Source organism: Carassius gibelio, chromosome B6 (assembly GCF_023724105.1).
Source record: "Carassius gibelio isolate Cgi1373 ecotype wild population from Czech Republic chromosome B6, carGib1.2-hapl.c, whole genome shotgun sequence".
Lineage (NCBI taxonomy): Eukaryota > Metazoa > Chordata > Actinopteri > Cypriniformes > Cyprinidae > Carassius > Carassius gibelio.
In genome coordinates this window covers 8,990,240-9,007,425 of record NC_068401.1, presented here as the reverse complement: position 1 = coordinate 9,007,425, position 17,186 = coordinate 8,990,240, and the positions used below count along the sequence as shown (strand labels likewise).

At 36.0% G+C, this 17,186-nt stretch overlaps 4 protein-coding genes across 5 annotated transcripts; 2 read left to right on the top strand and 2 right to left on the bottom strand.

Annotated features, from left to right (window-relative positions):
• Positions 1-7,396: 7,396 nt before the first annotated feature.
• LOC127959570 (mitochondrial import receptor subunit TOM6 homolog) lies at positions 7,397-8,011 on the bottom strand. Of its 2 annotated transcripts, none has more exons than XM_052558818.1 (3): positions 7,917-8,011; positions 7,649-7,774; positions 7,397-7,557 (listed from the first exon to the last, which is right to left on the bottom strand). In XM_052558818.1, the coding sequence occupies exons 1-2, from the start codon at positions 8,009-8,011 to the stop codon at positions 7,678-7,680; spliced, it is 192 nt and encodes a 63-aa protein (XP_052414778.1). In that variant the 3' UTR covers positions 7,397-7,557; positions 7,649-7,677. The 2 variants fall into 2 exon arrangements, with proteins under 2 accessions (XP_052414778.1, XP_052414777.1); XM_052558817.1 differs by having other exon boundaries at positions 7,397-7,563; positions 7,650-7,774.
• Positions 8,012-8,245: 234 nt separating this feature from the next.
• Positions 8,246-9,857, top strand: LOC127959568 (ubiquinol-cytochrome-c reductase complex assembly factor 2). Its single transcript, XM_052558815.1, has 4 exons — positions 8,246-8,421; positions 8,827-8,901; positions 9,220-9,289; positions 9,452-9,857. The coding sequence occupies exons 1-4, from the start codon at positions 8,284-8,286 to the stop codon at positions 9,556-9,558; spliced, it is 390 nt and encodes a 129-aa protein (XP_052414775.1). The 5' UTR covers positions 8,246-8,283; the 3' UTR covers positions 9,559-9,857.
• A 702-nt stretch (positions 9,858-10,559) lies between these two features.
• Positions 10,560-12,821, bottom strand: LOC127959567 (translocator protein). The gene is made up of 4 exons (XM_052558814.1): positions 12,608-12,821; positions 11,697-11,870; positions 11,418-11,556; positions 10,560-11,109 (listed from the first exon to the last, which is right to left on the bottom strand). The coding sequence occupies exons 2-4, from the start codon at positions 11,867-11,869 to the stop codon at positions 10,933-10,935; spliced, it is 489 nt and encodes a 162-aa protein (XP_052414774.1). The 5' UTR covers position 11,870; positions 12,608-12,821; the 3' UTR covers positions 10,560-10,932.
• A 1,869-nt stretch (positions 12,822-14,690) lies between these two features.
• On the top strand, positions 14,691-15,890 carry LOC127959043 (uncharacterized). The gene is made up of 2 exons (XM_052558042.1): positions 14,691-14,844; positions 14,937-15,890. The coding sequence occupies exons 1-2, from the start codon at positions 14,691-14,693 to the stop codon at positions 15,497-15,499; spliced, it is 717 nt and encodes a 238-aa protein (XP_052414002.1). The 3' UTR covers positions 15,500-15,890.
• Positions 15,891-17,186: the final 1,296 nt, after the last annotated feature.

The window sequence follows — 17,186 nt, the reverse complement described above, 5'->3', positions numbered from 1 at the left end:
ATTCTTATGGCTCATGATGAGAGAATCTAGGCATATAGAGACTGTTACAAAATCATTAGATGGGGACACTGATAGTCCCGGGCTGGATGAAAACAGCCCTTAAACTAATAAGGAGGACTGTGAAGGGTTTGAAGGACTTGATTGGTATGTAATGTAAAGAAATGTGACATTTGTTTGATATTCCTATGTTCTAATGTGGCTTGACAATAACTATTTCTAAACTGTTGTTTTATTTCCTTTTAACCGCCTACCTGAGGTTCAAGGGTTGTAATGCATGCTTTTAAAAATGTTTCAGACGGTGCCAAGATGGTGGGTTGAATTTATTTTGATCTTTCTTTTTCTTGACACATCTGAGGGGTTTTCTAAAGCTCTTAGATCTGTTGCAACCTCACATTTATGGAACTTTATATGGTTTTCTCTGCCTATTTCATCCTCTCTAGAGAGATACCGTCTGAAATCATTTGTGATGCACTGTGTGGAAAGTGAGGTGAAAAGGTAACGTTTGTGAATCACAAAATGACAATTTGGGCATCCAGTGTTAATTTCTGCCTGTACATCAGCATTTCCCAAAAATGAAGTACCTTCTTTTAAATCATTTTCAGGGCAGATGCTACAGAAGTCAGTCTTCAGCCAGAGGAAACATATGTTGCCCAGTTTTAATCAGAGTGTATCAGCAGTTGTCAGTTTACAGATGAATCTCTCCAAAATGGTTGACCAGATAATATATCACATTTCTGTATCATTCTGTAACGGGTCACATTTTATCAATCGAAAGACAGAAAAAAAACTTGTTTAACCTTAAGGCCGCTGTGTTATATCTGATAACCAAATTTAAAATTAGGCTTTTAAATGATCGTGATTGAAACTTTGCTAAAAACTGTTGAATTCAGTTCACTACATGCCTTGTGTTGTCTGATTTATAGTTTATGCTTTTTTAACAAGTATAATGGCTCTTTCATTTTTTTATACTTTGAAATCTACAAAAAAAGGTTATAAAGTAAACATAAGAGTAACTTATGTTGTTAGTGATATTTTGAGATGAAGATTTGCTGTAGTCTGTAATACTGTTTTAAGGTTTCATTGATTTGCATTACTATAAAAACATTTCATCTGCCAGTAGCCATAAAAGCCTGATGTATCTCATATGATGCTCAACAAAAAAGCACATGCATATTTAGCATATATATTTCCTATTTCTAACAAGTCTGCTGTACATGCTCGCAAAAGATGACCTTGGTCTGATGTCCATTACTCCATAATACTTATCCCTCTGTTTTTGTGTTCTCAGTCTAGGCCAAGTTTGAGCTGATTGTGTCAGAGGCCTCATATCAGAAGAGTCTGATAGTAGCACTGAATGTGTTTCAAACATATCCTGTCCCATGTGCAGCATCATGTTCTGTTCTCCAGCCTAAAGGAAGTCTGCAGAATCAGGTAATTCACTGAATAAAATTCTTGAATATACAATACTATACAAAAAATTTGAATGTGAAATGTATTAGGCCAGAAAATGTATTCTGAACCAGAAAAACATCTCAGACGCATTTCACCTGGGCTAAGGAGAAAAATAACTAGACTGTTGCTCAGTGTTACACAGTATTGAGTGCATAATTGAACCACCTTTGGAAATTTTTAACAATTCTGTTTTGTAAATCATTTTTTGATTGATCTTTGAGAAAATATATATAAAAAAATTAGATACTGAATTTTTTATTTTCCTAAGATGTAAGTCATAACCATCAGAATTAAAACAAAAAATTCTTGAAATATTTCCGTTTGTGTGCAATGAGTCTAGAGTAGGGCTGGGCGATATGGCAAAAATGTGATCTCGAAATAAAATATCCATATTGAACGATAACGATTTTCGATATTCGATACAAATTGTTAATGCTTCCAGCTTAAAAATAGTATGCCTGAATGACTGAAGCCACAAAAATGAGAGGGTTCATTAAATTACACTTTAAAAGTATAGTTTATTAAAAAAAAAAAATTACACATTTCCAAAAAGTAAACATAATACTATTGTAAACATAATTTGTAAACATTACAGTTTTTTTCCCACCAGAAGACTAACTGTAAACAGTGTCTGGCGTTAAGAGGTACATAAAATGTGCAAAATATAAACATAAAAATATACAACTTCTAGCAAGTGCACACAATTTGTAAAACTTTCAGTTGTATTTTTTTTCTTTTTTTGCCAGGAAGACTGGTCTGTAAAAAGTGTCTGGATTTAAGAGGTATTTTAAATGTGCAAAACGTAAACATGAAAAATATACAACAACTAGCTAGGCACACAATTTGTAAAACTTTTACAGGTTTTTTGCCAGAAACACTAGTCTGTCCACTGTGTCTGGCTTTAAGAGGTAGATTAAATTTGCAAAATGTAAACAAAAATATTCAACTTTTAGCTAGTGCACACAATTTGTAAACTTTTACAGGTTTTTTGCCAGAAACACTAGTCTGTCCACAGTGTCTGGCTTTAAAGCTGCCCTGTGGCAGGACACTATATTACCACCTGTGCTAAAAGCACGCTCTGAGGGTGAGCTGGTGGCAGGAATACACAGGTAACGTTTTGCCAGGAGGCTCATTCTGGGGTATATTGCTGAATTGATCTTCCACCATTCCAGGGGGTTGGTCTCGCTGTCTGCATCAGGAGCTTGCAGGTAGCCATTTAGTTCAGCTTCAATAGCCTGCTGTTCTGTGAGATCAGATGTTGCAGTAGACTTGGTGTAGGACTTCTTGAAAAAGCTGCCCAGTGTCATCTTCTGCATTTTGGCTGGTGTAGCAGCAGCACCGTCACCTTTGCCTCCTCCCAGTGAAATGGATGGGACTGCAGGAGCAGCTTGCGATGTGCTCTGACATTCATCCAGCATCTGAGCTACAGCTCTGGATTTCACAGCCTCAACCTTGTCATCTTTGATGTAGCGTGTCTTAAAACGAGGATCAACAAGGGATGCTATGCTCAGAAGATCATCAGTGGCAGCGTTGTCATATTTCTCATTCAGATAGGTGAGGACAAAAGCCTTGATGGTCTTGGTGAGCTCCGAGTCATCAGCTACAGGTTTCAAGACCTCCTCACTGAAAAGATGCAGTACAGGTTTCAGGTACGACACACTCACATATTTTTCACCAGAAAGGGCATCAGTGAAATCAGCAAGTGGGTTTAGAGCCTTACACACAGACTCCAGAACATCGATGTCCTGCCATGAGGGAGCCAAGTGCCTTGTTTTTTTATCAGCTGATAAAACTTTTGCAATGGCCTTCTCTTGCTCTAGCACTCGTGCTATCATGGCATGGCGGGACCCCCACCTGGTGGGTGATTCTGTGATCAACTTGTGCCTTGGCAGCTTGAGCTCCTCTTGAGTGACCGCTAGTTCTCGTTTCTTTTTCCAAGAGAAGGAAAAAGCACTGACCACTTTTTTGCACACACCCATGGCTCTTTGGATTCTATGGTCTCTCATACTCCCCTCTGATGATGAAGAAAACAGTATAGGTACATGTTTAGAATCTTTAAAAGGCAAAGACAATTGTAAAAATTACTTATTTGTGATGATAAAAATTATTTTGTGATGATAAATTATTTTGTGATGATAAATTACAATGTTATGAGATTTTCAATCAGCGAGAAACTACATTTAGACCTTACACACTAGGGCTGTCTTTTATCCTACAAATCTGAGTTAAATAAAGGCTAGTTACTGCAACAATAAACTAACATAACAGCTTAAGCATGCCATGACAACTTTAATGTCAACAGAAATGTAACTGAATCAAAACGGAATTAATTATGAGAAATTATCACATTATTATTGTGGAATAGATGAATTACTTACATTTTAAAACATTAACGGCATTTAACATACTTAATATATAGCCTATGCATATTTATCAAATAGCGTAAAGCAAGGGTACACGACCATTAATTTATTTATCACTGCCTTTACAGCACACAACCACACGCAAGTTGGTGTGTTAGGACAGTGTGAATACGACAGCATATTCTAAATTATGCAGTCAAACGTGATATAGCTTTAAATGCTGTGAAATCAATTAGGATATTTTATAAATCCTCATATGCTGTTTAGCACTGAAAACTTTAAATTTTTTAGATGGTTAACTTACCAATGGCTAGATGTAGCCGGTGACCAAAACATTGCAGACGAGTCCAGTTTTTAAGCGAGACAGCCTTGACGATGTTTGCGCCGTTGTCTGTTGTGATGCACACCTGGCGGTCCTCGCTAAGGCCCCAAGATGCGAGTGCATCCTCCAGACCCGCAGAAAGTATTTCCGCAGTATGGTCCTCCGGAAAATATGCAGTTTGCAAGCATCTTGATTGCAGACACCACTCCTCGTCAATGTAATGAATGGTGAGGCTCATATATGGCTCGGATGTTCTGCTCGACCATAGGTCGGAGGTAGTGGCAAAATATTTCACGTTCCTTAGATTATTTTCCAGCTTTTCGCGGCACTCTTCATATAGCTGAGGCAGTGCGGTTTTGGAAAAGTATTTTCTGCCAGGGAGTTCGTAACGTGAGTCAAGCACTTTAACTAATTTCCTAAACCCGTCTTGTTCCACTGTGCTTAGGGGCATCATTTCTTTTGCTAAAAAGTAAGAAACGGCCCTGGTTATGTCCTTGCTCCTTTTGGAACTCTTCTCATAGGGGGTAATAGCCACGAAAGACGACACGATCGATTTTTGCTTCGGTACAGCCCCACTGCTAGCCCTGCTTGATGACGGAGTAGCATCGGCCCGCATTTTCATGCTCTCGGCGTGGTCGTTTGGGTGATACTTTTTTAGGTGATGGAATAGGTTGGTTGTGTTGCCAGTCTTGGTTTTTACAAACTGACGACATATTTTACAGATCGTTTTAATCTGCGCTTCGTCACTTTTTAGATAACCAAACCACTTCCATATTACGGAATTCGTGCTACCCTTTTTGTCGACAATTTCGTCATTTGTTGATGATAACCCGAGGTTAGTTTCACTTTCGTCGCTACTTCCACTCATTTTTGGGGTCTTTTGTCGTCGTTTCGAGTTCGCTTGCAAAGTGCGGTAGGACTGTGTACTGACGTGCACGTGCACGCACGCTGCCGCTGTCGCATATTTCTGCTGTGTGATTGGTTCTTGGATCAATCCATATCGAGAGAAAATGTCCGGAGCTTATCATCGTTATCGATTAAAATTTTATCGCGATTCGATGTGATATCGTTTATCGGCCCAGCCCTAGTCTAGAGTATAGGAAAGTTTGCTTTTTTGAATTAAATTACAAAAAAATTAAGAACTTTTCCATGAAATTCAAATTCTTTAGATGAATCTGTAATTGCTGGTGGCAGTAACCAGTAAAGTCTCTATTGTCTCTCACAAAGAGTTGTACATTCACCTTTTCAATGATCTTCTGCTCCTCTCTGTTAAAAGGTCTATTAGAAGATCTTATTTTACTGACCATCTAGTTTTCAGTACTTACAATTACCTATTTTTGGTGCACTATATTGCTTTTCATACTCAACTCAGTGGACACAGGTTTGTTGTGCAGGACCATGCAATATTTCCTGATAATGTGCATGTTGAGGAAATCAAAACAATGATTTTGGGACTGGCTCCTGAATCCTTTCTGCTTCATCTGATTAAGAACCACAGTAGATCTTTCTCTGCCCTGATACTGGCTGCATACACAAGGTGACTTGCTTGTCTTTGCAATACAATATAGTGTGTAGTATTTACAGCGGGTAAAGTAATGATTGAACACATCACCATTTTCTAAGTAAATATATTTCTAAAGGTGCTGTTGACACAAAATTTTAAACAGATGTCGGTAACAATCCAAGTAATCCATACTTACAAAGAAAACTATACAAATAAGTTCAGAAATTAAGTTCTGTGTAAAAAAGTAGAATGACACAGCCAGGGGAAAAGTACTAAACACATGAAGACAGAGAGGTGCACAAAGGTATGGAAATCCAAAACACCAGCTGAAATCTTTCAGTAATTAGAAAGCAATCCTGCCCCTTCTAAATGGAAATTAATATTAATTGGCCTTGTCCCAACTGATGGCTAATAAAAAGGTGTCTCATGACCAACGTGTTATACAAGAAACATTTAATGATGGGTAAAATCAAAGAGCTTTCTCAAGACCTTTGCAACCTTATTGTTGCAAAACATACTGATGGCATTGGTTACAGAAAGATTTCAATACTTCTGAACTTTCCAGTGAGCACTGTTGGGGCCAAAATCCAGATGTGGAAAGAACATCATTTCACCATAAACCAGCCAAGACCATGTGCTTTTCACAAGATTTCTGACAGAGAAGTGAACATAATTCTCAGAAGAGTGGTGCGCTTCAGAAAGACCTGGAATTAGCATGTACAATTGTTTCAAAGAAAGTAGGTACAGTAAATAATCTATTCAACCATTGTGGCCTGTGTGCACGCTTCCAGCACAACTATTGCTGAAGAAAAAGCATGTTGAAGCTTGTTTAAAGTTTGCTGCACGACATTTAGAAAAGCCTGTGAAATACTAGTAGAATATAGTCTGGTCAGATGAGACAAAAGTTGTATGATGTATGATGTCTTTGAATGCCATAATACACACCGTGTTTGTAGACCAAATGGCACATCACCCCAAAACATCATAGTGTAGCACTGGCAAAATTCATACAATTGAAGGAAGGATGAATGGGAAAATTTATACAGAGACATTCTTGATAAAAATCTGCTGCCATCTACCAGGATGATGAACATGAAACAAGGGTGGACATTCCTGCCTAGACAATGATCTCAAACACACAGCAACAGAAACTCTCATTTTGTTTTAGAGAAAGAAAATAAAGCCAATCACCTGACTTGAATCCAATAGAAAATCTATGGAAATAACTACAGATCAGAGTTCATAGAAGAGACCCATGGAACCATCCATACAGGAGGGTCTTGATGTCATTACCAAAGTATTAAATAGATTTCAGTAAGCATGTTCAATACTTTCCCCCACATTCTGAACATATTTGTATTGTTTTATTTTTATGGATTACTTGGGTTGTTACTGACATCTGGTGAAAATGTAATGTCAATAGCACCTTAAGATTTTTTTTTTTTTTTTGAGAAAAATGGTAATGTATTCAATATTTATTTTACCCGCGTTTTCTTGAATGATTTTGTTTGCAAAATTTTAATTCTCAGAACGCTAAACTTTAAAATGGTAATTATGAGTAATTATTATTATAAAGAGACCTGGATGAAAGTTTTCTCTTCAAAATAGAGAACTGCAAGTGTGGAAATGCAACAAAGGATGCTCGTAAAGAAATGTGCATCATGAAGTGTTCTAAAATACTATAATGGACAATATAATTTTAAATATATTTGAAATATTAATATGTATATTAATAAATAAAAGGCTGTAGGCAACTGATTCACCATGAGATTTATTTCAACAAAACGCAATGAATGCACAGAAGAAATGTACAGTTGTGATCATCCAATAGCTTAGACTTATTCCCTTCAGTGTTGAATGGGCTTCTTCAACAAGGCCCTCGGTAGAAAATGTATGTTCTTCCATTTCATCATCACCTATCCAGAAAAGACAAAATGAAGGAGTTAAGACACGTATCTACTTTAGATATTTAGGAGTGAATAATGCTTTCAAGATTTGTCATTTCACCTGTTAAAGTCATTTTTGCGGAGTGGGAACTACGTGACTGGCTGAGGAGACATCAAGTCAAAATCTGAAAGGTTTCTTGCGACCCAAACACCCGCTGCGAATAAACCCAGGTTTACAAGGAGATTCCTACAACAATAACACAAAGGAGATGGTCACATGATGGCAATCATTTAAAATTACACATATGAATATGATTTCGAGTAAATGAGTTGCACGCAACAGCAATGTTCGCTTCGTTTTTAAGCTTCGTACGTCATTTAAAACAAACCTTCTGAAATCGTTTCTGTCCGTCGCGAAACGGCAAGCTGAGCTTATCCATCCCATGACACCACCTGATCGCCCGTCTGTTTTCTTTCCACTCATTTTATTTGGAGAATAAATAAAATTGGATTAGCCAAGCAAGCCAGAGGCTCTTTGCTATTACCTTGAGATTTCTACGGCAAACCACGAGGTTAACAGTATCCTGCTACGGATCCTCAACTGGAACAAAGCGTATTGGCAAAAAGGCGGTTTCTTGTGTTGAGTAATCAATTTTGAAACGCCGTAGCTTTTGTCCCTCCACGGCTTACAGATTTTCACCACAGTGCAGTTGTGAAACACACCGCCTAGGTTCCTACAATTCCTGTCGTTTATACATGGCTGCCACCAGATACCGTCGATTTCTAAAGCTATGCGAGGAATGGCCAAAGGACGAGTCAAAGAAAGGGCGAGATTTAGGAACATTTTTACGCCAAAGAGTCGCTAGTGCTTTCCGAGAAGGCGAGAACACACAGGTAACGTTATTGTTTTTACTTGTGAATTAATGTGCGATTTACTCGTGTTGCATTGCAAGTTGTTAGACAAGTCAAATGTCATCTTACATATTGTATATTAATGCTTTCAATAGATAATCACAAACATTTTATTTATTTGGGGATGTTAGTTTTTACAATAAAGTTTCCATTATGTGTCTTAAATGTATATGTGTACACTGGAAGCTTCTTTACCACAATAATAAGAAGAATATAATTCATATTAATAAATAAATAAAATCATAAAAACTTGGCAATAAATCCCTTTCTTATTCTGAAGGGTTTTTCTTTTTTATTGCCTAGTAAACATCCTTTCTCAAAATAATTCATGCAACAATACAGATATCTAATGCACCATTGACTATGTTGTCTTATGTTTCAATTAAGATTTCAGATCCAGAGAAATGTGATCAGATGTTTGAAAGTCTAGTTCACATAAACAGTAATGTGTACAAAGAAAAGGTGAGCCACATTTTCTAAATTATTCTAGGTTTAAACTTTTTATGAATAACTGAGACATCCACATGACAGAGCATAATTCAGTTATCTTTAGATTCATTTTAACTGACCTGGATTTTTTGAAAATGTATTTTATAATTTTTGTTGTCATGTTCTGTGGGGAATAAACGGTTGTAGTATGAGCTCATTTGGATTTATTCTGTTTAAACACCCATCCTCACATTTTTTTTTTTTTTATAAAATCCTTTCATTTCATTGATTTGATTGACCTAAGCCTCATAATGTGATGGCATCATAATGTTTTGGTTTGTTTGTGTTCAGTTTCCACGGTCAAAAGATACTAGTTTTACAGGTGTAACAGTAGAAGAGTGCCGAATGCTATTGGCAACAGGTGAGGATTTCTTGAGTTTAATTCTTATGTTCACCAATGCTGCATTTATGTATTCTTATCAAAACAGTTTTGGGAAAATTTTACTTTTTTTTCAGGGTCCTTTGATTAATAGAAAGTAAAAAGAAACAGCATTTTACTTTTTGTCATTTTTTTGTTTTGCAGGAAACATACAGCACACAGAGGAGGAGAAGAAAGGATTGTGGAAGACACTAATGGATCGCTTCTCCTCCAAACATGAAGATGGAACCCCTGAAAAAGCGGAAAAATAATCATACTGCACATGATAACTTATTTATTCCCCTTTGCACTTTTTCAAATAAAACAATTACTGTGTCTATCTAAATCTTCACTTCGAACAGCTGTAGCTCTCTTCATGTTGATAGATGAACAGACACTTCCAAGAAGTAAAACTGATGGTATCTGGAGAGCTGTGTTAAAATTGGAAAAATTTGATAATTAAGTAAAATCCATATTCAGTTTTACAGAATATTACTTTTCAGTTTTATAGAATATTCTTTCTCTTGAATCCATAATGCAAATAAATACTTTGTGTATTTCCCATATAACACTACAGTTTCTCTCTTGTTTTTATTTCACTGGATAAAAGCCATGCTGAATTATGTATGTTCTTTATGGTTTTTGCACTTATGTATACTATTTTTACACCCTTTGTTTTATTATCATTAAAACTATATTCAGTAGTAAACATTTAAAGTGGATCAAAAAAGTTTTCCATCAAAGTTTTCCAAAGACAAGAATACATTTTGTTTTAGGTTTCAGGCCAAATTTGATGAAAGGTTTTGATCCACTACAAATGTTGAATAGTGTAGGGGTTCAGCTTCTTTGAGGTATTTATTCCTAATATATTTTTATGGACATTTTATTGGCTGATTGCATGAACCATACCACCATACACCAAGTTAGTGTGATGATTAAAGTATAAAATAAGTTTTTATAAATTCTAATAATTATTTTTAAATAAAGAATAATGATTTAGGGTTATGATGGAATAACTGCTGAAGTGCAGTTGAGTAATATAAAGTTTCACAGAAAAGTGATATAACGTAAAGCTAATGCGTTGCACACTGGGGAATTTCCTGGCAGATGCTGATAATATGTTCTGTGCCATGACATACAATATGTTTTTAAAAGATAAAAACTTTGCCAAACCACCACCCTTGCGAAGCCACACAGGTTTAAGACCACAACTTGGTGTTTGAAATACAATCCATGTACAATGTTTTAACTACTTTCCTTCCAAGAAACCAAGTCAAGAAAACATTTTTATTAATAAAAAATAGCCAAGGAAGCAAGCAAAACATTGTTCTGTTAACAATCTGAGACATTTTGAGTTTGAAGAGCCTGTAAAGTGATCTGTGTAAAATGCTGAACGTAAGTGAACTGATGGACTGAGTTCATATAATGGAAGCACTGAAACATTCTCATTATTGCCTTTCCTTATTTTATAATTAAGACACAATGTGAATTTTTCTGATATTACAAAACTGTAAGTGAAGATACAAATTAAACTAAATTCTTCATTATCATACTTCAAAATGGCCAACAAGAAAAATAAGTAAAATATGGTTGCATTTTTGTTTTAGTCAGTGTTAGTTAGAATAGTGTTTGTTTTATTGAACTCTTTAGTCATCTTTTTTGGGGTCTGGATTGTCTCTCCAGATGCAGTAGTTGAGGCTGGTAGCGAGGCAGAGCCAGGCCAAGTATGGTACCATGAGAAGTGTTGCAGTGCGGCTGATGGGATACCAAGACACCATTGTGGCTGCAACTGTGCCAGTCAGCATCACTACCTCTATCATCGCCTGGATATGAAAGAAGAACAGAAAACCACTATATTTAACCATATAAGATATTATATAAACATTGACTTAAAAAAATACAGTGAAAAAATGGGAAACTAAACTCTTTGGTAACATTTTTGTGTGTGTTCATCAGAAGAAAGAAATGCACACATGTTTGGAATAAAATCAAGGTGAGTAAACTGAGTTTTCCCAAAAATCTCTGATACTATCTGACGACCATGTGCAGAGAAACTGGTTCATGGTTTACCTCTTAAGTATTTTAACTGAAAAAAACAGTATGATTTTTGAAAGTCGTAAAAACATCCCACCAGTTTAATTTTGTGAGCGCCAAAGAAGATGGGGGTCCAGGCCCAATTAAGCGCCAACTGCATCCCATAGAGCCCCAGTGGTACCAGTGAATCCTGGGTGAAGCCTCCAAGCTCTTTCCACACAAGGTATGAACCGTAGCTTAAAAAAAAGAGAGAGAAAATCATTTACATCATCTGGAGGTACTCATTTACTTTTACCTGACTACAACTTCCTTCAGAGTTACTAAATGCATAAGAGCCAGGTATAAACCATAGTAAGTCAGAAGTGTTTAAACAAACCCCATGCCAGTGTAGAGAGTGGTCCACACTATTGGGAAGGCAGCGTTAGGTGGCCTCCATGAGGGTTTCTTGAGCGTGGTGTACCAGGTCTTCACCTCCTTCCTTGTGATTAAACCTCCAAATATCCCACCAACGTGTGGAAGGGCAGTCAAACTCAGCAGAGGAATCCACATCCTTTCAATGCAAAAGTACAAATTAAGGTTGCTTAGCATTTGCCTGTGTACATTATGCAACACATTTGTTTTAGATTAATTGTTCTGCCCCCTTTTTCTCTGTATAACTTCCAAGTCTGACAGCTTATCTCCTCAGAATGTGAAACAAGCAGGCCAACAGTAGCTCAGGGCTCATTTGTATTGAATAAAATTAGAATAGCAGCCTTCTCTTGCAATAAATGCAATCGTACAACATTAGCTTGATGCAAGTACTCTTACATATAAATACAAAATATCAGTAAAATATAAAAATATGGTAATATTAAGCTGTCAGGTAAACTAGTTCAACAAACTAATATAATAAAAAAATAGTCGATATAGGTTTTATCAGCAAAGCTGAACTGCTGTCCAGATACTTTTTTAACTTCCAACTATTTATTAAGAATGCATGATTTAAAACAACAAAGTTTTGCCAGTTCAGTTTGCCCCACTGTGACTCACAAAACTGTTTGTTTTATACAAGATAGTGATGAGAACGTCGCAAAGATTACCACATCGATTATTCTTTTCGTTCAAAATATGTTAAACAGCAAGATAATGATAAAAATGTTAGTCAGGCGCTCAGCAGAACTTATTTAACGCGCTATGCAGAGAGTGGAATTTTGTTGACAAGTTCACACGACGGAGTCATAAGAGAAACAGCAAAGCAAATTGCCTTATGTAATGTTACTAAATGTATAACAACGCTGTTGTCTGTACCTGAATTGACAGGTCGAAGCGATGTTCGATGTTATGTGAAGAGAGACGTCTCGATGGCTTTCTATGACCGGAGTGATCTCGAAATCATGATATAAGTTTGTGTAACAAACAGTGGGCGTGCATGAAGGATGGGCTGCTCTCGTGTAGAAACAATACAACTGAAACGCTGGCCACTAGAGAGAGGCATGTAAACATCTGCCTCTTCTTCCTGGTGTTGTGAAACGATCACTCAGAATAGAAATGCTTGAATCTGGTGTGTTCAAGAAGATCATCGCGGCGCTGCGCTGGAACAGAAACCGTCACTTTTGAAAATTAGCTTTGACATATTATGACTAAGAGAGCTGCCAAAATCAATGAGAAACCATTTACTGTCTCATAGACGACAGCAAAACAGTCACTCACAATAAATATATAAATATCTGTTGTGCAATGTGTGTGTGTGCTCTTGTTTTAGTGACATATCAGGACACAACTCTGTATAATGACATGGGTATGACACCAGTATTACAAGGAGAGGGTCACTTATGAGGACATAACCCATGTCCCCATTTTTCAAAACACGTATAAACCATACAGAATTTGTTTTTTGTTTTTTTGAGAAAGTAAAAATGCACAGTTTCATATTAGGGTTAGGGTTAGGTGTAGGATTGGTGTAGGGCAATAGAATATATGGTCTTTACAGTATAAAAACCATTATGCCTATGGGATGTCCCCACTTTTCCCAAAAACAAACGTGTGGTGTGTGTGTAGATTTACTGAGTGATCTGCAGTTGTGAATATTAATGCAAAATAAAGACGAAGTTCTCATGGAAAATTTATATTCCCTTGTCTTGTCTAGGTAAGAGCACCAAGGAAACGTGCAAACATGCAGAATGTAGACTACAGACATTCCCCAAATCATTTATTTTTTACCTGTAGACATAATATACATATAACATATAATGTACACACTAGCTAATCAAAACTGACATTTCCTCAGTTATTGTTTTTGCATGCTTATGCAAACTCCTCTGTAACTGAAACTTTATTAATGTCATTTTTACCCTGAACATGCAATTGCAATACAGTGTTAATAAAAGAAAGACATTAATTGAATTAAATTTACATTACAGTGAATATTTTATTGTGAATTAATTCATTATGAATTTGGATGTGGTCAAATATGTAAAAAAAAAAAAAAATTCTGGTATGCTATTATTTTGTGAAAGCAATTTAGATTGGATCTCAGAAAACAATAATTCCTTGGTTTAACCTCATGATTGAGTATAGTAGTACATAAATGGAACTGTGTATGCATATAACTACATACATAAACTACTGTGTGTGTGTATATATATATATATATATATATATATATATATATATATATATATATATATATATATATATATATATATATAAAACTAAATATTTTTTGCATTATTATTAATCTCCTTAAAATGATTTATGTAAAACATCAAAAATAAAAATATTTAAGATAACATTTTAAAATGTAGAACTTGGCAGTTGTACTCTGCAGTTAGTACTTGAGATTTTTTTGTTTGTTTGTTTTTGAACTGTTCTAAGAGAGTGTATGAAGCCATTAAACAAGCACCTGTGATATCATAAAAGGAAAGTTTCAACATACTAATAGCAGTTGAGAATATTGAGGAGTAATTGGGTTGTTAACAATTTCCACTGTTAATGTTTTTATGAATATATTCTTTTCAATGAATTCCTACAACTACTCCCAGCCTTCCAGCTCTCCACCACTTCGAATATGCCAGAATAATGGTAAGAGGACATGATTTCCTGCTTCAAATGGCTGATTTAAATCAAATGAATTATTAGTAAGTGGCCCTTAGTTCAAAACCACTTTATTAGTAAATTATGAAATAAATAATAACTTTTTATAGCTAATTATCTATTCACTCCACTATCACTCCAATCATTCATTCAAAATGGATCTTGTATGAATTTTGATTATTTATAACTTTTTTGAATATCATGTTTCTTCAATGTATCTACATCGATCATTTAAATAACATTGAATGGTTTTTGCATGTTTAAATTAAATGGCATTGTGTAATTTTAAGGACCCGCCATGACCGAAAATGACTTCACGGCATCTCCATGGCCACTATCTCCAACTCCTCCCTCACAGAAGTACAGAGCAGAGGTGCTATCTAACAGCCACATTTTGGCCAGTCCAAGATCTGAGTCAATTGTGACCCCATCTGGTGTTCTCACACCTGAAGGTAACTTCTCAACAAAAATATCACACCAAAGTAGTTTATCAGCACAAAGCTAAAAAAGACACGGTGTTGCTTATTATGTTTTTCATTTTTAGATTTGATCTGGGATCCTCCAAATCTTCAGGAGCTTGGTCCATTGAAATTATTAGGTGTTTACAACCTTCCACCGCCCTTCTGGCCTGCCAGCTTAAAAGATAAGGTGAAGAATCTTGGCATTAATGAGGATGAGACAAACAGAGCTGAAGACAGCAGCAACATGAAGAATCAATCCTCCTCTGTGTCTCACAATATATTTGAGGAGCTTCTTGAGGATTTGGATTTCTCAACACCTTTTCCTCCAGCAAATGAGGATATCTTTGAAATACTGGGCTTCCCTGTTGATGCATACAATGAACAGGCCGAGACTGATGCTGTCATAGAGCAAGAAGAGGACAAGGACAAGCTCCCGCTCAGTCCTGATGTCATCACTAGCCACAACATGGAAGCTGCAGCCTTTAATTCTGAGGAATGTCTGTCTTATGTTACAGGCTCAAGAAAGAGAAAGAGGGCCATTTTCTTTGACAATGACCCCTCTTCTGCTGCTGACCAAAGTTCTGCCATGTTTGATGATTCAGAGCTTTTTGAGCCTCCACATGCTAAGCCTCAGCTGGGACTCTAAGGAATATGTTGTAGACTTTTTCACACATTTTTATAGTGCTATATTCTCAGATGAAAGCATTGTTTCTTACAATTAAAGCATTTGCAAACTGAAAGTCTGAAATGTTTCTCTGTATTGTCTGTGGTCATCTGGGGATTTTCAGTCAAAAATGTCATATATACTTTGAGCTAGTTGAATCCCTGAAAGCGGCGATCCATACATTTTCATTATCATGCACTTGAACAAGAAAGTTAATGCAAATTGCCATTCACAACCCATTTTACTTCCATAATGTGAGACTGATTTAGTATATCAGAGAAATAGACTGGATTGTGAAATCATATGAACCTAACATGGTTGCCACAATGAGGGATCACGTTCCATGTAGAACAAACTTATTCTATACCACTGATATGCCTCTAACTACTTTTGATCTAACTTGCAGTTGTTGTTGCCCTTTACAGGCTGACAGACATGTAATTGATACCTGAAGCTGATGTATCCATCTACTCTAGTTGTAAGCTGTGTCTGAGAAAGACCAAGATTTACAGTCAGGATTCATTTCATAATTATATATTATCAGCCTCAGTAAACAATGATCTGAAGTTGAAAAAGGATATGTGATAAGACTGATGTACAACCTCAGATTACTTTACCATAAATAAGAAAATATTTAGGCGGTCAGAAAATATTTGTAAATATCAGATATAGACCATAAGAGCACAGGTAGCAAAAGCCAACAATACATTGAATGGATAAAAAAATATTATATATTTTTATTTTATGCCAAAAACCATTAGGATATTAAGTAAAGATCATGTTCAATGAAGATATTTAGTAAATTTCCTACTGTAAATATATAAAATCTAAATTTTTGATTTAGTAATAAGCATTGAACTTCATTAGCAATGCATGTACTTTTTTTGCACTGTCAGATTCCAAATTTAGAAACAGTTGAATCCCAACCATATATTGCCCTACCCTAAAAAAAACATATATCAATAGAAAGCTTATTTATTCAGCTTTTAGCTTTGATGATAATATCAACTGCAAAAGATTCACCCTTATGACTATTTTTGTGGTCATTAGTTTTGTGCAATAGCCTTTTTTAGCACAAAATATTTAATTTTTACTTTTTTTTGATGAAACAGTTAAATATAAAAATGTAGTTTCTAAAAAGCTAAGTGTTAAAAAGATTTCTCTTTTTATACGTGCATGCTTTTTTCTTTCTTTCTTTTACCTTGACTCACAATCATATGGCTTTGAGTTGAATTCATGCAGCTGAATTTTTATTCTTCTCCAGTAAACAATTTAACAGTTGCTCATAACTTAAGGAGTGAACATAGCACAGTTAGATGATTCAGAAATAAAGTTTTAGCCATTTCCCTAATCTTAAAACACCTGTTTGCGAGAATGCCGATTGCCGAACGCATTAAACCAATAGGAATTGGATTAGTCTGTCTTGAATGACAGCAAGGTGGATTGAAATAGAGCTGCTGCCAACACGTCATCGTGTGATGCTCAAACACATTCACACCTCATCTTCTGGTCCTCCAGCATATTCTACCTTCTTGTCGCTCCAGCAGCCCTCGTTGTCTGCCTGAACTCTCACCCTGGTGGTCGGGAAATGTCAAAGAGAGGCCCGTGCCGCAGCAAGGGGGCGTTACGGGGAAAAAACAATTGGCTTTATTGTCATATTTTCACGCAA

What these genes read in the sequence shown, in the direction of transcription:
- LOC127959570 (XM_052558818.1), bottom strand. Translation starts at nt 8,011, where the DNA reads ATGAGTGGAAAGAAAACAGACGGGCGATCAGGTGGTGTCATGGGATGG. An exon ending in GACAGAAACGATTTCAGAAG is followed by an intron (nt 7,775 to 7,916) that starts GTTTGTTTTAAA and finishes TTATTGTTGTAG; the next exon opens with GAATCTCCTTGTAAACCTGG.
- LOC127959568 (XM_052558815.1), top strand. Translation starts at nt 8,284, where the DNA reads ATGGCTGCCACCAGATACCGTCGATTTCTAAAGCTATGCGAGGAATGG. An exon ending in GAGAAGGCGAGAACACACAG is followed by an intron (nt 8,422 to 8,826) that starts GTAACGTTATTG and finishes GTTTCAATTAAG; the next exon opens with ATTTCAGATCCAGAGAAATG. An exon ending in CCGAATGCTATTGGCAACAG is followed by an intron (nt 9,290 to 9,451) that starts GTGAGGATTTCT and finishes TTTGTTTTGCAG; the next exon opens with GAAACATACAGCACACAGAG.
- LOC127959567 (XM_052558814.1), bottom strand. Translation starts at nt 11,869, where the DNA reads ATGTGGATTCCTCTGCTGAGTTTGACTGCCCTTCCACACGTTGGTGGG. An exon ending in ACTCTCTACACTGGCATGGG is followed by an intron (nt 11,557 to 11,696) that starts GTTTGTTTAAAC and finishes CTTTTTTTTAAG; the next exon opens with CTACGGTTCATACCTTGTGT. An exon ending in GCGCTCACAAAATTAAACTG is followed by an intron (nt 11,110 to 11,417) that starts GTGGGATGTTTT and finishes TTTCATATCCAG; the next exon opens with GCGATGATAGAGGTAGTGAT.
- LOC127959043 (XM_052558042.1), top strand. Translation starts at nt 14,691, where the DNA reads ATGACCGAAAATGACTTCACGGCATCTCCATGGCCACTATCTCCAACT. An exon ending in TGGTGTTCTCACACCTGAAG is followed by an intron (nt 14,845 to 14,936) that starts GTAACTTCTCAA and finishes TTTCATTTTTAG; the next exon opens with ATTTGATCTGGGATCCTCCA.